The sequence below is a fragment of the Ptiloglossa arizonensis genome, chromosome 10, assembly GCF_051014685.1.
Source record: "Ptiloglossa arizonensis isolate GNS036 chromosome 10, iyPtiAriz1_principal, whole genome shotgun sequence".
Taxonomy (NCBI): Eukaryota; Metazoa; Arthropoda; class Insecta; order Hymenoptera; family Colletidae; genus Ptiloglossa; species Ptiloglossa arizonensis.
This window is the reverse complement of record NC_135057.1, coordinates 12,984,674-13,000,484: the sequence shown is the minus strand read 5'-3', so window position 1 is coordinate 13,000,484 and position 15,811 is coordinate 12,984,674. Positions and strand designations below refer to the sequence as shown.

General features: G+C 46.0%; 1 protein-coding gene across 1 annotated transcript in view; it reads left to right on the top strand.

Moving 5' to 3' along the window:
* LOC143151952 (retina and anterior neural fold homeobox protein 2) overlaps positions 1–15,811 on the top strand; it is a 53,476-nt gene that overhangs the window by 12,278 nt on the left and 25,387 nt on the right. The window contains exon 2 of the mRNA XM_076321501.1: positions 13,202–13,434. Within this exon, the coding sequence (XP_076177616.1) occupies positions 13,202–13,434 (233 nt within the window). The remainder of the gene's footprint in view (positions 1–13,201; positions 13,435–15,811) is intronic.

The following is a 15,811-nucleotide window of genomic DNA, read 5'->3' as shown; positions in this document are numbered from 1 at the left end:
AAATTCAATATTAGGCTACCTTCAGCCTATGAATCGGTGTTCTCCAGAATCGCGTGGAATCCTTCGATTATCTCACCTGGAGATCGTACACCCGTAGAATCGTCTTCTTCATCCACCACGAGTCACGAGACAAGATCTTCGTTGCCAATTATTTCAAGAACCGAAATTTCGGATAGGTGGTACGACGTGCTCCGAAATTCTCGGTAAATTCAACGCTACCCTCTCTCCGTAAATCACTGTGCTCCAGAATCGCGCAGAGTTCTTCGATTCTGTCACCTGGAGATCGTACATCCGTAGAATCGTCTTCTTCATCCACCACGAGTCACGAGACAAGATCTTCGTTGCCAATTATTTCAAGAACCGAAATTTCGGATAGGTGGTACGACGTGCTCCGAAATTCTCACTAAATTCAACGCTACCCTCTGTGAATCACTGTTCTCCAGAATCGCGCGTAGAGTTCTTCGATTCTGTTCTCCGGAGATTGTCCATCGAGCGGATTGTCTTCTTTCACCACCGCGAGTCGCAGACAAGGGTATGACGAGGCGATGGGAGGGAGCGGGAGGGGGGCGAGAGGAGCGCCGATTTAACCGAATTACCGTTGGATCAAAGCTCGCGAGTGGTAATTGGCGCACAGGTGTCGTCGATCAATCGTACACCGAGGCGTCGGGGAAGCTATTTCGACTCGGATACCCGAAGCGAATCCTCGTGATCGATAGCAGACGTGGTTCCCGTGCCTGGACGAATCCGATGTGAGACACATCATCGATGCAAGGATACAGACTCGACGTATTGGGGCCGATGGGGTTGCCGAGTGGAGCTAGGGGTTGGCTGGAGACACAGGAAGCGAGAGACGCTCGTTGCGGGGTGTTTCCACGTGATTCGCACGGCGATTGGCGCGTTACGATTGAAAATCCGTGTGCCGTGGGTTATATCCATGAGATAGGGGCTAGGGAGGGAGGGAGGGAGGGAGGAGGTAGTACCGGCCGAGCCGAGACTCGTTCAGGAACGCGTGTACGCGAGAATTCGTGTTCGTGCTTGCACGACGTCGATGGAGAGATTGTAATAAGCCTCGCATGCCTGGGAACAATTAAATTATTAGTAGGTACATTGTGCACGACGGGGTGTTTTATTGCGTGGCGGGATCCGGTTCCTGGCCTGCTTTCGAACCTCGCGGACCGAGCGTTCGATTCCTTCGCGAGCTCGTTGCAGAATCCTCGATCCCACTAACGCGAGATACGTTTAATCGAGGCGGCAGGGGAGAAACGATCTGTCGAGTAACGTACATATATCGAGGGAACAATTGCGCGCGGAATGCGGACCGGGGAAATATCGATGCAACGGACGAAAATATTTCTCTCGCGAATTTACCCGCGATACTGTACTCGCGGACAACGCAGGAAAGGTAGAATCCGGGATGTTGGGTTCGAATCGAGGATAATCGTTCTCGCGAGATTTACCCGCGATACTGTACTTTAACGAAATACAGCGAAAATGTGTAGAGTCGAAGAATCTAGAATGTTGTAAAGAAGTTCGTGTTTAGAAACGAGGGTAATTCTTTTTTCGTTAATCTACCCGCGACACTGTACCTCCGTTTAACACGGTAGGAGAAACAAAGTTAAAGAATCTACGATGATACAGCGATAAGAAAACATTAATACAATAGGGTAAAAATAATGCTACGAAATATACGATATTACAAAGATGTTCGCGTTCCCACTGCGAAGTAAGGAAATGGTGCAACGATGGAAATAATTTCTACAAATTTCTCTGCGAATTCGTATTGCGCACGCGAATATTCAATTAAATTGTAGAACCTTTCTCTCAATATCTGCTCAACGTTGATCATCCGGTATGTTTAAGAAAAGTGGACGATCTTTTAAAGCCTCGAACTTTTTCATCGACTCGACGAATTAACAATTGTAGTTTTCTTTCTCTTCGACATCGTTGAATTCGATCGAACTGCAACAAACGTACGTTGCGTCTCCGATTGTTCAAAGAGACGAAACGTCGATGTCGAACCTCGAATTAGGTTTGAAAATTTTGGAAAACGAACAACAGAATCGCAGAAAGGTTTACAAATGGAGTATTCACGACTGAATGCCGACCGAAATCAATTCTTTCGCGGCACTTACGCGATCGTACTCGAAGCACGTTTATAAAATACCGGGTGCGGGTTCACGTACGCAACGCACACAAACGTGGATCGACCGTCGCACGATGCAGCCCGAGATATCCCAATAAAGGCTGCACGCCACCGAACAATTAAATTATTAAGTAGTAACGATAACGAGGGGCACCCGCGTTGATTACTATTATAATGAAGGCAACGCGACGCCACGAATTATAATCCCACCGCAAAGAACGCAAACAAATACCCTGGGCTACGGCGATTGTCGTACAGTTTTTTGCATTACGGCTTCGAGTTTCTCCGCGAGGAACGAGCCGCGTTGTTAACGAGACCGTGGATTTTAGCCAGGGAGAAAATAATGGCTACCGAGTACGGCGTTGCGAGCCGATTTATAACAGTCGGAACCAGTTCCGTAGCAGAAACATTTGAAGACATAATGCACGCGTTACGACGAAAGTGATTAACCGGCATTTGTACAAAGTAAGTCAAAGTCAGTTCTGAATGTACGAGGGTATATTTTGCTTCTCGTATTCGATACGAATATTCCAACCAGTATTAACCGAACACGTTTCACTCGAGGAAATTAAGGGTTGAATAAACTGCGCTGGTCGAAACTAGATTCCTTGGGACATGAATCCTAAACGAACCGACCATTTTTAAACGAATACATTTAGGAGCGATCTCGCACGAATTTCGTATCGTACGAATGATAAAATATGTATATTCGAATATTTCGATATTGTAAAATCGACATAAATTCCGTCGATTCGCCGAAAGAAATATTCTCGCAATAAAGTGCAAAGTATATCCGGCTTAAACGCGTACAGTTACGCCTCGGTCTGATCGGGGATGCAAAAACGTTAAGGTGGAGTTGAATTCTTTCCATCGGGCGATTTTTAACGAGAGTTTTATTAGCTTTCAACAGTAATCTAAAACGATTGGCAGACTCGGCTAAGAGTAATAGAATTCGCGTTCGAATCTCTCGTTAAATACGATCCGCGATTATAAACGAGGATCTCTTATCGGTCGGTACACCTTCCCGTGGATTTTCCATTTCCATGCGATTCCCTTCCTCGTTTATTTCGTATAATCGTCCCGATTAGATGAATTTTAACACCTGTATCGGACGATGGGAATTTTATTCCGCCTTTAAAGTCGGTGCATAAAATAAATTCCGATTAAATTAACAGACCTCGTGATCTCTCGTTAGGCTCACGCAACTATAAACGACGAACACCGTCTCGCATCCTGTGTACAGGATTTTCCTGGGTTCTCCCCCTCCTCGAGCGTTTAATTTAATTCGCGCGAGTCTCTTCGACTCGATTAGACGATTTCCAACTCCTGTATCGTTTCAATTAACGCGCCACGAGATGATCGCCAGTACGTTGACCCGTTTAGAAGGAAATTTTATCCCCGGCGCAAGAACTTGATGACAGCTTAAGAGCCTTTCGCCGAGCGTTCTTAAGACACGCTCCGCGAGCGGACGCGTTCTCGCTCGCTCCACCCGAGACGCGTTTCTCGCCGCCGCTTTGACAATTTAATAATTCGATACCGGTACGCGAATAATCGACGGAACCCGATACTCGACTCTCGCCAATCGTGAATCGAGAGATCATGTTCACCGTCATCGTTTCCCCCGCCACGAACCTCTCGCCCGTTTTCTCGATCTCGTATTCCGAATAAAATTCAACGCTCGACCGCGTCAACCAGTCAAAAAAAAAATCATTATCCGATCGGCTTGACTCTCGCTCGCGCGCTACCAGCAGCGAATCGCCGCGTCAACGTCCCGCGAAACCGTGTTAACGCGGTTCAATTCGCGAACGTTACCGTTATTAGCTGCTTAAATTGGATATCGAGACATTTTTACAACCGCGTGGTATCGGTTTTCAAGACCGATCGATAGTCATCGTTCGTGAAACACAATTCAAGATTTCACTCGCGAGATCGTGCGTGAAATGTTCAGCTCGACGAGTCCATAATCGCGCGCAACTGAAAAGATTACACGCAAGTGACTCACGTGTACCACGAATACGAGGTCCGCGGAGGAAAGATACATCTCGAACTTGATTCTGGCCAAGCATAGTTTCCAAAGTCAGTCACCTTTCGGGGCTACACGCTCAGCAGTGGATAGCTCCCGGAAATAGTGTACCGATTTCTTTTATTCTTAGGCGTTTATTATCGTTATTATTATTATCGTCGTCACTGCGAAAAGGAACGATAAATCCCGTCGCGTGGGTCCACACGTCACTCATCGCTATTCCCTCGATAAATTTGACCATCTATTTATCAGAAGCTGCGCGATTTTAACCGAACGCGGCCCGGTGTGTTTAAAAATAATCGAATCTCAACATCAGAAGTCTGTCAGTTACAATTTCCCTCTTCGTTCCCGTTTCGTTGGAACTCGTTTTCATTTTTCGAAGCACCGTCGGCCAGAAACGTTCGATAAAACCGGTGATGCCCTCGTGTACCGGGTGACCCGTCTCACATTTGCCCGATTGCTCACCCGCCCCTGGCCCGAGATTCGCGCGATGCGTGCCAAATTAACGCTACTCCGATTCAACGGATCGATCGACCGTTCGGTGCGCATCGACGATTAATGGAGGCCTTCGCCGTAAAAAAAAAAGAAAAACATCGGTTCCACGGGACGAACGAAGAGCAACGACGGGGGGAGGGGATGCGAAAGGGTAGCGCCGCGGGGTGGAAACACTTTTCGTGGATCGATACGTGCGTCAGATTAAAGAGCGCGACAGGTGACAGTGGCTTTTACGAAGAAATTTCCGTCGAAACTTTGTGCCGTGCAAAGTGGCCATTGCGTTTCGTTCCGGAGATAAAAACCAGGGAACCAGACAGAGAGAGAGAGAGAGAGAGAAAGGGAGAAAGAACAGAAGAAGAAGAAGAAGAAGCCCGAGAGAACAGGAGAAAATAAAGATGAGGGTAAACGGGTGAAAGGGAGAAAGAGAACGCGAAGAAGAAGGAACAGGGGGTTGGCTGGGGGCAGGGGGCGAGCACCGGTGACGGTCCACGAGAAGACAAATTCTGTAATCCTCTTTGGTCGGCGAGCTAAGCCCTCTGTGTGACGGCGTAGCCCGTCTCTTCTTTCTCTTATTTCCATCGCTCGTTTTGCCTTTCCTTGTCTCGCGCTGTCCTCCCACGCCGATCAAGGAAATTAGATTTCGAATCGACAGCCGTGCTTAAGCATAAACGACGCGGCGACCTACGTAGAACAAACGTCGCGAAACGCAACGAGAGCAGCTCACGTGGAATTCGTACGCGGGACGAGGGGGGGTGAGGTGGTGTTCTGCGCGCGCGCGAAGGGGGGGACCAAGGGGATCCACCATGCGGAGTCAGACCGGGATCGTTGCCACGACGAGGTGTCGTTATTTATACCGGTCGTCGTTCGGGCCATGTTCGATCGCCGAGTGCCAGAAAATTGTCGGCGAGTGGTGTTATTTAAATATCGTGGCTTCGGCTTGTCGATACGATAAATAAACGGCTGACAATTCAATCGGGTTTGCGCGTGGTACATCGCGAAAACGTTCGAGCCTCGAGTATCGGCCGATCTTCGTAAAATGGTACAGTGTTTGTGATGGTAACCCAAGCAACGATTGAATATTGGTCGCGACGGGGAAACGAAAGTGAAAATTTTCAACGTCGAGCTGGTAATCGTAAAGTCGATTGGCAAACGTTTAATACGAACGGGATTATTTTTTAAATCGATTCGGTGTTCCGAATGTATGTTCCTCGAAGAGTATGTTCCTCGAAGAGAATTCTTACACGGAGGATTCGATTTGAACGTTTTCAAGGTTCCTTGGAAGACTCGGTGTCTACGTAAAAGACGAGTTCGATCGAGAAATTAAGTAAAAGATCAAAGAACAAACGGAGAGAGTATCTAGATGGATCGTGTGAAATTTCAAATCTATTTTCTCTAAATTACTTTTAACAAGCTTTTCCGTACACGATCCGAAAGAAGTCCAAGACCGATCGAATTTACCATTTCTTCGTTATTTAAACAGAGTCCGATACAGGAGGCTCGCGTGTCACGATTCACGAAACGACTCGTCCAGGAACGTATCCCTTCTTGACAAGCTGTCAGGATGCATTCGTTAATCCTCTGTCGATCGAATACGAGATTCCCGGTTCGCGGGAATCAAATTCGTTCGACCGGTGATATTGTTCTGTAGATAAATCGAAAGAACCGTGCGCGGTCGAACGAGATAACCAAGCGAGTTGAACAGGTGACGAAAGTCCAGCTATGTATGTGTACGTAGATACAGACGTCGAGAAATTAATACGATTCTTGATGAACAAACTTCGTGGTTCGATATTTCTCTAAGTATCGTACCAACTTGGTCCGAATCGCTTCAATTCTATTTGTTGGACAATGTTTAGTCAACTTCGGCTTAGAAAATTAACAAATTCTCGATGCTGTACTAAAATCCGAGATGAGAACTTGGTTCGTTCGAAGCAGTGTATTCTAAAATTTGTCTTGTCTAAAAGATCGATGACCGTCGTGAAATTCTAAATTATTTGTCATCTAGGTACAATAGTGTTATCTAATAGGGTAGAATAAATACTTCCAATTGTATACAGTATTAATAATATTTATTCGAAGGAAACGATACACGAGATTGATTCGAAGTACATCTTTCCGATTGAACGTAAACGATTTATTTTGTTGCTCTCGTGAAACTTGCGTGATCTATGTCACGGGTCACGATCGACCCGGCCAGGTTTTCGCGAACTGTTCCATCGTGCTCGATTTGGGGAAAAACAATCGTGGAGAGGTATTCCGCGTTCATAAGAGAGGTGAGATCGTATCGCGTCGGCGCGAAGCGGGTCCTAGTCCATTCCAGCTACTTAAGAGATTGACACGGGAAGATAGTATAATGGACGAAGTGGCTGAAGAGGAATCGTGGCCTCCTGAATCGGGCACCGGCACTAATGGGCCAACACTGATCGCTGATAAATTTCGAAACGCCACGGGCACCTTTTGATTCTTCTCCCGGGCCACTAATCGAGTCAAAGAATCGATTAAGGAAGATAATGAAATCGCGTTAATGTGTTTGTCTGGATCGCTGACCACGGGCCTCGAAGCAACCGAGTATCTCTTTGCTGGTCATCGATGATTCGCGTTCCTATCCTCGCGAAATTCGAAGACGCACCAATAACCAAAAATCCAATTCCCGTGATCGGTTACCCGATAAGAATAATACTCACCGAAACCGTTGTTCCAGTCACTTTTTATTCGACCATCGATCGTCTGTGCACAGAAATTACGAGTAAATCGTAGAAGAGATACATGTTGCTCAAAACGTAGATAATTATGCGCAACAAGAGGTAAAACCGAAAGAATTCAACGTAAAAATAATTTTAAGAACGTCTACGAAAACAAGAGTAATACAGTCCTTGAAAAGAAACGATAGAAAACGATATCGTTACAAATATACAATTCACGAAGATGTCAACTTACAATTTTTCCTCTATCCGTAAAAGTGTTTCCAAAAATGTATCGTCAGCTTCGTCATTTTGTTAAGTAAAGTACGTTTAGATTTCGAATAGAATTGTCGAAAAACGTTCTCAAGAATCGGTCGTTAAACGTAGCAATTATTCGCCGGTCGCTATCGCGAGGAGGGAACGCGAAAGCTCTTCGACATTTACATCGAAAAGTGGAATTCGCCTCTAACGGCGTACGCTCGGCGCCGGATCCCGATTCTCAATTAGGCTAGGAAAACTTTCGCTTTGCGACGCGGTGTTGCCTTTAATCCACGAAAACTCGAGCCACTTCGAACGATACATTGGGCGCTCTCGATATAACGCACCGGCGACGGCGCACCACCACTCTGCACCTGCCTCGTAGAATTTAATCACGATGGTTACTCTGTCCGACCGAAACCAATTATTGCGCAGACGTACCCACACAGGCGGTCTGGTGTGCACGCGCTCGCTCTCTCGCTCGCTCGCTTGCTAGCGCGCGCGAACCAACGAGCGAGCGAGCGAGCGAGCGAACGACCGAACGAGCTTACACCGCCCAGTTATACGGACATTCTATACTCACCTACGTAAACCACCGTATCCCCGTACGAATATAATATACACGTCCACGTTATTTTCACTCGTAACGAATGACGAGTCTCTCTATTTATCGCGTACGAAACGCTCGAATAATGCACGACGATTCTTCACGGACAGGCAAATGGACGAAAGTATCATTAGGGTGTAGCAGAAAATATTACGCGGTACGGTAAGTGCACCTAATTTCGATATTGCCCCCCTTTAATCCAATTTATGCCATTATTGTGATTATCGACATTTCGATAAAAGCGTTGTGTTTTTTTTATCTCTGGTAAATTACCGGACCCTCCATGTGTCCCCTTACTGAGAAATTGTCTAGTATTTTTTTTACTTTGTTTATACCGTACGCTATAAATTGTGGATGCTTTCAGAGTGCGAGAACGAGTGACGAATTCGATCGAGACTTTGCACGGAAAAATGGTTTTTCAATATTTTTCAACGATTTCGATTTCAAATATTTCCGATTCTGGAAGCTCGACTCGGCTGTGATTATTGGAGACTTCTTTTTTTAACGACGGTAAGAACGATTGTTGTAAACGGGAGACGTTTTCAACGAGTTCTCGCGTCGATGGACACGAGGACTCGACAGTTCCATTTGCGAGTCGTCGATCCTCGATCCAAGGTTCGCAACTTTTTGACCAATCACGCGAGATCTGGCTTCCGACACGAACCCGTTACCGTTTCCGGGGAAAGGTTTCTCGCAGGCGCAGAACGTTTCGTCGTAATTCAATTTCTGACGTGCGTCTATCATCGGGCGCGATGCGAATTGGAGCGGAAGTCTGGGATCGAAACGACCGCGAGATTGTTATTGCTTATCAACGTTACTATTATCCCGAGTACCGTCGTGTTTTAATAAGTCCGCTTTCGATGGATATACACCGTAAAGCGAATACGTAAGTACACGTTACAACGAAACGATCTCGAGCACGGTCGTTCTTTCGTTCTCGGACTTCACTCGCGAACCATAATTTCGTTAAATATGCAAATAATCTTCTTCTGAAAGTGTTCTTCTATTAACCCACGTTATTAACTGTACTTAAAATCGTTCCATTCTGTTTCTTTGTAAACCCTCGTATCAACTGTATATAAAATCACCATATTCCAATGAACCTTCCAATCAACCATCCGACTGTCAAACTACCGACGATCATTTTCACCTACAGATACTTTTTTCGTACAATTAACAATTCGATAAACTTCCGTTTCCTCCACCTGTACATCGTCTAATCATGTCCTATTCTCTCTTAAAATCTCAAGTGTCCCATACTTATCCTACTAAATACAAATAATAAGATAATTAATGCATCCTTCATGATGCATCGTGAGTAATATAAAACGAAAGATCAATCGGAAAATTACTTAAAATGTACAAACGAAAATGATCAAAAATTGAACCAACAGAAGTTTATTATTCTCGCTGAAGGAAGCGTTCGGTCGCCTCGATACCAAAATTATTATTCAATCTCGATCCATTCTGTCTCCCGTGAATTCTCGGCTCACCTGGATCCAAGACGATCGTCTCCTAAAACAGAAGTTCCTCTCAGCGAGGTTAGATCGTTTCGAGCCCCGAGGAGAAGAAGAAGGGTGGTAGCGGAGCCGTGTCTGGTAGCGTGGATACACACAAGCGGAATTGTGGAACGACGGGGAGCTGAGGAGTGGAGATGAGAGAGGGAGGGGACGACGACGAAGGAGAGCCGAGGACCGAAGGAGGACGATGGTGTTGGCACTCTCGGGGGCCATTATTGATTGTTGTTGATAATTAGCCGGTACAGGCGCGTCAATCACGAGGCAAGGCGAGGTTATTAGGCTGTTGGTTAGCACCGGGCCCGTTGCCGCACATACACACGTGAACACGCGTGATACGTGCTCGTTGCGCAGCTGTCCGTGTGTGTTCGGGAACGCCGCCATTGAGCCACCCGATTACCCCCCACAATTCGATCTAATGCGCTACGCTGCGACGCGAGAGAAGGTTAATTATGCAGTTAATGAGAGACTGAATATATACACCCCACGGGGTGTCGGGATGCCCCGGCGAAAAGAGAATCATTTGGTGCCCGGCTGGATTCGATTGTTGAATTTGGTTATGGATGAGGAGCGCCGGAAAATGGTCTTCCATTCTCTTTCCGTTTCAAATTAGCCGCGTTAGACAATCGACGATATTCAATGGGGAACGTTCCGCCCGGTTGGGGGATACAGATCGCTGATTACGGGGGATACGCGGCTGTTTCTGATCGTCGCGCAATTTATACGAATACCCCGCGCCTCGCGTACCGTTTGTCGGAAAGTTGGAAAAATAATCGACGCTACGCCGAGATGAAGAGACCGTTCGTTGAACAATTCTCGCGTTCGGAATACTCGAAGTAAATTGTAGAAGGTTCTTTGGAGAAACTAAAAGAAGAAACGCGCGGACGAAGCTTCTACAACCCTTTCGTTAATTGTCTTTTGAATACTGGCTATCGGAAGTACCGATCGCGTTGAACTCTTTTGGAGACACTTGTACGGTGATGGAACTATGAATAGTGATAAATAATTCAACTACCGTTTTACTTAACGAGGAAATATCGCCATTGGTGTGTGATACAGTACAAGCGAGTAGAAAACAGTATTTGATTTTGATTTATTTTTCAAAGACCACGAAGTTCGATACAATAGCAGTCGTAGTTACTTCCGGGATTGTTCTTCGTTCGAACCTGGAGTACCGTGCCACGTCCGATCTTCCTTTCTCTCTAGAATACCGCGCGCATCTCGACGTGCAGCTCGATGGTGGGGGCTTGTTCGCTTGTGCGGTCCCGCAGAATCAATTTCTTGCTTGATAACGGGCGTTCATGTTCTTGGATATTATAATAAGGACGGATAATGCGGGAGGCGGCGATAATTTACAGCGAAAATGACCGTGTAATAGTCTGTCGAAAGTGCAGGTTACGCGGTTACCTGCTGCAAGTTGTTTAATGACGACGAAGTGTCGCGCCAAGCAAGCGAGCTACTTGCAGCTACCCGGGGAACGCTTGTAAAATCTTCGAAAATCAGCGGTGAAATTTTTCGGGCAGTTCTTTTCATCGATCTTTAAACGCGTAATGTTTTTCTCGAACGTTGCTAAATGAAATTGAACAAAAATTATTGTCCTCTTTGTAATTAAATACGATGGACTTGACTTTACGATACGGTAAAATTGATAGAATGTATCGCAGTTCTGAAACTATTTATATTTAAAGATCGACACTCGTAATCGAACCTCTACGATAAGAGCTCTTCGACGAAATCGATCACTTTCGAAGAAATTGTGCTTCAAGACCTACGTATCAAACGTGAGAAGATTAAAATTCGAAGAATTAGCATTTTTCACTTCTGCTTTTACAACGGTATCAACGAGAATAATCGTCAAGTGAAACAATCGAAAACTTATCATCGTGTGTACTTCTTTGCAGCTCGTCTCTCAATTTCTGTCCATACCGTGCATTGCACCGGCGAAAGTGCACCGAAACGTTGATTTCTATCGATAAATAGTCAGACTCTGTATCGCGGTAAATTTACATAGCGAAGCGTGTATTTCCCTTATTTGGATGTTTAACGTCTCTTTTGATTGCTCGACGGTTAGGTAAGAAAGTTCTATTTTCGCCTTTTAATTGCGTTCTTGCGTGAAACCGGCCAACATTTTAACGAGAACGATCGCGTGATGCATTCGACGATAGAAAATTTTTCATGCGCCGCAGGGACTGTTTGCAAAGCGTCACCCGGTATGAAAACGCGCGTGCATGCTCCAAGTGTTCGACCTTTTCCATGCCCACGGTCCTTTATCGCTCGTGTGATTTTTACGAGAATCTTGTCACATTCGCTGAATCTTTTACCATCGATTCCGTGCAGTCGAGGATAAAGATGTTTGAACGACGGTGTTCGATCACGGTAATTCACAATCCCGTTAATATTCGATTAATAACATTCCTTCTCTATACATAATACATAATATTTCTACCGTCGCATTGGATTGACAGAGAATTAATAAAATTAAAAATTCTACATTCACTGAACTGGATAATTAATTATTCTCATACGATACGGTAATATTCCATGCAAAAACTGCGATTCGGCGTGTGTACACTTTGATGCGTGGCTCCATTGCAGTTACCTGTATATAGTCAACTATACGATGCACCGTATAATAGAGGAAATAATTACAAGTCCGTGTAAATCAATAATCGTCAAGAGCACTCGGTATGATTTAACATTAAACAATGCCCGAGAGGGATAGAGAGAGGGTGAACCAGATCCATCCCAGCATTGGGAAATCTTTCAACGTGTGGGATCGAACGTATTTTCGTTCGCGATCTCGCTATGGACAGTATCCTAAATGGATTAGTCGTCGCGACACGACGCGTGTCGGGAATCTATTTTTACGATCGTTTCGTGCGGTTAACTGTGAATTAGAAGAGAAAATTATTAACAACTCCAATCTTGTACGATCTTCTAATTAAAACCTTCGTGTACACCTAACTCGCAATAAACCGGTTGATATTTAAGTCCTGCTGGTCGCAACCTAAATTAATTTAACGCACGATTTCTCCTCGACTATTCTGAATTCTTTCAAATCGACGAGAAAACGTTCGATCGGGAAAAAAAATCTCTCTTTCGATCCAGTGTCAAAAATCACCGTTGCAAATCTGATCTCGGTATCGGAGGTATTGCTCGCTCACGACGCGTTCAAATTTTCCGAATTTTTTATCCTCCCTCTGGAGAGAACTAGATCTCGATCGTGGTGTATTCGAACGTCGATCGATCGTAGGTTATCCTACGGTGAAGCGACGAAACTCGGCGATGAACGTTCACGCGAACACGAAATCCGTGCTCGCGCACGTCCGACGAGCGGTTCGCAACACTTGTAATGGCTACCATTATACGCGCATAATAGAGGTAATAGCTGGGACTGGATAAATCGATCACCATTACCGTACCTATTAACCGTAACGACCGTTTCCGAGGAGACCTGACCACTCCCGTGGGTTCCAGGTGAGAACAGCTGCAACTCCACCGGCGGCGGCAGCGACGAGGAACTCGGGACAGGCTGCGGGGACGATTTAAACGGGAACGGCGGCAAGAAGAAGCATCGTCGAAACAGGACGACCTTCACCACCTACCAGCTGCACGAGCTCGAGAGGGCCTTCGAGAAGTCTCATTATCCGGACGTGTACTCCAGGGAGGAACTCGCTATGAAAGTCAATCTTCCGGAAGTCCGTGTCCAGGTGAGTTAACCGCGTCTTCGTTCGTGGTAAACGAGCTTCGATGTGTCGCACGACCGACGATTAATTCACGTTTCCGTCCCGGGTACTGTAGAAAGTTTCGTCGCGTAATTAGAATCATCGATATCGTTATCGTTTCGAGACACTCGATGCTGGAGATTTTTCTTTCGAGTACCGTGCAAGTGACGAGCGAGCGCGTTTCTTCTTCGGTCAGTTGCACCGAAGATGTCGCGCAAGGTAGAATGCGATTTCTTTTCGTTCTATTCGTTCGCGTAATCGTACGTAGCGACGAAAGCAAATTCAAGAAATAATGCACTGGAATAAAGCGGAGGAAAAGCTTCTCGCGAATCGTTAAAATTCTACGGGTTCGTGGAACACTTGTTCTTTAATTCTTTTCAAACGTCACGATTCTTCATCCGTATCTAAAGATATACTTGTACAGCGATTGCCATTATAAATTACGTTACATTGCCCGTCAGGAATGATGTATCACTTTCTCGAATGGTCGTGGCGTTGCATACGATGTTTGGATTCGTACTATTCGTGAACGGTATGTACAAAAATGGTCGATAATTTCTTCCCACGAACGAGGAGAATTTCGGGAACGAGTACACGCGTACGCGTTCCTATAAAATTACCAACATCGAAACAAAATGTATCACCGTACCCCTCCCTCTCTCTCGAGACCCCCGAGAACTTTCCAAGGGGGTCGATGATGCGGTTACGTTCGTTTCGCAAATTCGTACGATTTTTCGATAATCGTGTCACGCGACCAATGGTCAGTATCAACTCGTCAAACCTCGCGACACCGCGCAGAGGACGAGGAATAGGTGTAAAGCGGTCTGTGGATCGTGTTACCAACGATGCGACGAAAAGGAACGAACCTCGCTCATAAAAGGAATTATATAGCCTGTATCGAACCGCGGCGCGGATTCGTGGGGGCTCACGGAGCGTTTATTAAAAAACCCTCGTAAACTCGGTGGGTCGCGTCGCTCTTTAAACTTCGCTCATAATTTACCATCGGCCCTTTGACGCGACGTGACTGGTATAATTCGCAGCAAATCGAATCTCGCTCTATTGACTTTTATATTCGTCGCGAAAACAGTGTCGGGAAAGGAAGAATAAAAAAAAGAAAAAAATAGGAAGAAAAATAGAGATAAAAATCGTCCAAGAGAGAGAACGTGTGAGAGAGACGCGTAAAAATAAAACTACAACTCCGATGCGCCGGTACGGAGGGACCGAAATAAAAATTCCCCGGGGGTCGATCATAAATTAACGTTCTCGGCTATTAAGAGTAATCGGTGTGATTCGTGGACTGTCGCAAATCGGCCGATTTATTATTCTCCTCTCTTCTTCTCTTTCTCTCTCTTTCTCTCACTCTCTCTCTCGCTCGAATTCAACGGATACGAGTGTCGTGGCCGCCTGAACGATCGTTGGCGCGCGCGCACGCGGGTCGGGTTAATGGTAGCGTTTCCGTGCAAACAATCGGAACAGCAATCGCCGCCTGACGCTGGCTCGACGTATTAAACTAAATTAAATTAATTATGTGCGTGACAGCGATAAAAGCACGCAGTCGCATGCGACGACGCATCGATTAGACTCCCATGGTCGGGGGTGGAGGGGGGCAGCACGCTCGTCGGGCGGCCGCCGTACGGTTGCACACGGCCGCCTGGTATGTTCACCGCGGCCCGGATAATAACCTGGCCCCCAGCTCGTCAGCCTTTACGAGCACCTGCTTTTTTGTCTGTCGAAGCGCGGAATTGATTTTTCACCCGGTTTTCACTTCGCCCGTGGTTCGATTGCCCCCGATAAACCCCCCTCCTGGACACGTTTCCGACTATTCCGGCACGGGGCGATGTTATCGACGTCTATGCGACGTTGCGCTCACGATCGGCTAAAATCGAAGAAGTTTCGGGGGGTAACGCGCGGGGACACTCGTCGGGGGGCACGATCGATTTCGAGGGATTGTTATCGGTGAAATGGAGAACGATTTTTGCGATTCCAGAGTGTTTTAAGATTTATTTACGTTCGATGTAGGAATGGAGGATGTTTTAGGAGGGTATTGTACCGGGGGGCACTCGTGAGGCGCGAAAATTAAATAGAGGGACACTATTGGGTGAGGAGGAATTGTTATCGGTGACATGGAGAACGATTTTTGCGATTCTAGAGTGTTTTAAAATTTACTTACGTTCGATGTAGAAGTGGAAGAAGTTTCTGGGGGGTAGTGTGTAGGGGACACTTAGATAAAGGGGTAGGATCGGTTTGGAGGAATTGTAATCGATGAAGTAGAAGTCGATCTTGGTGAACGAAGAGCGTTCTTAAGATACTTTTCATATCTGTAAAAAAAAAGTGCCCCGTTTAAGAAAGATAGAAAGTATTC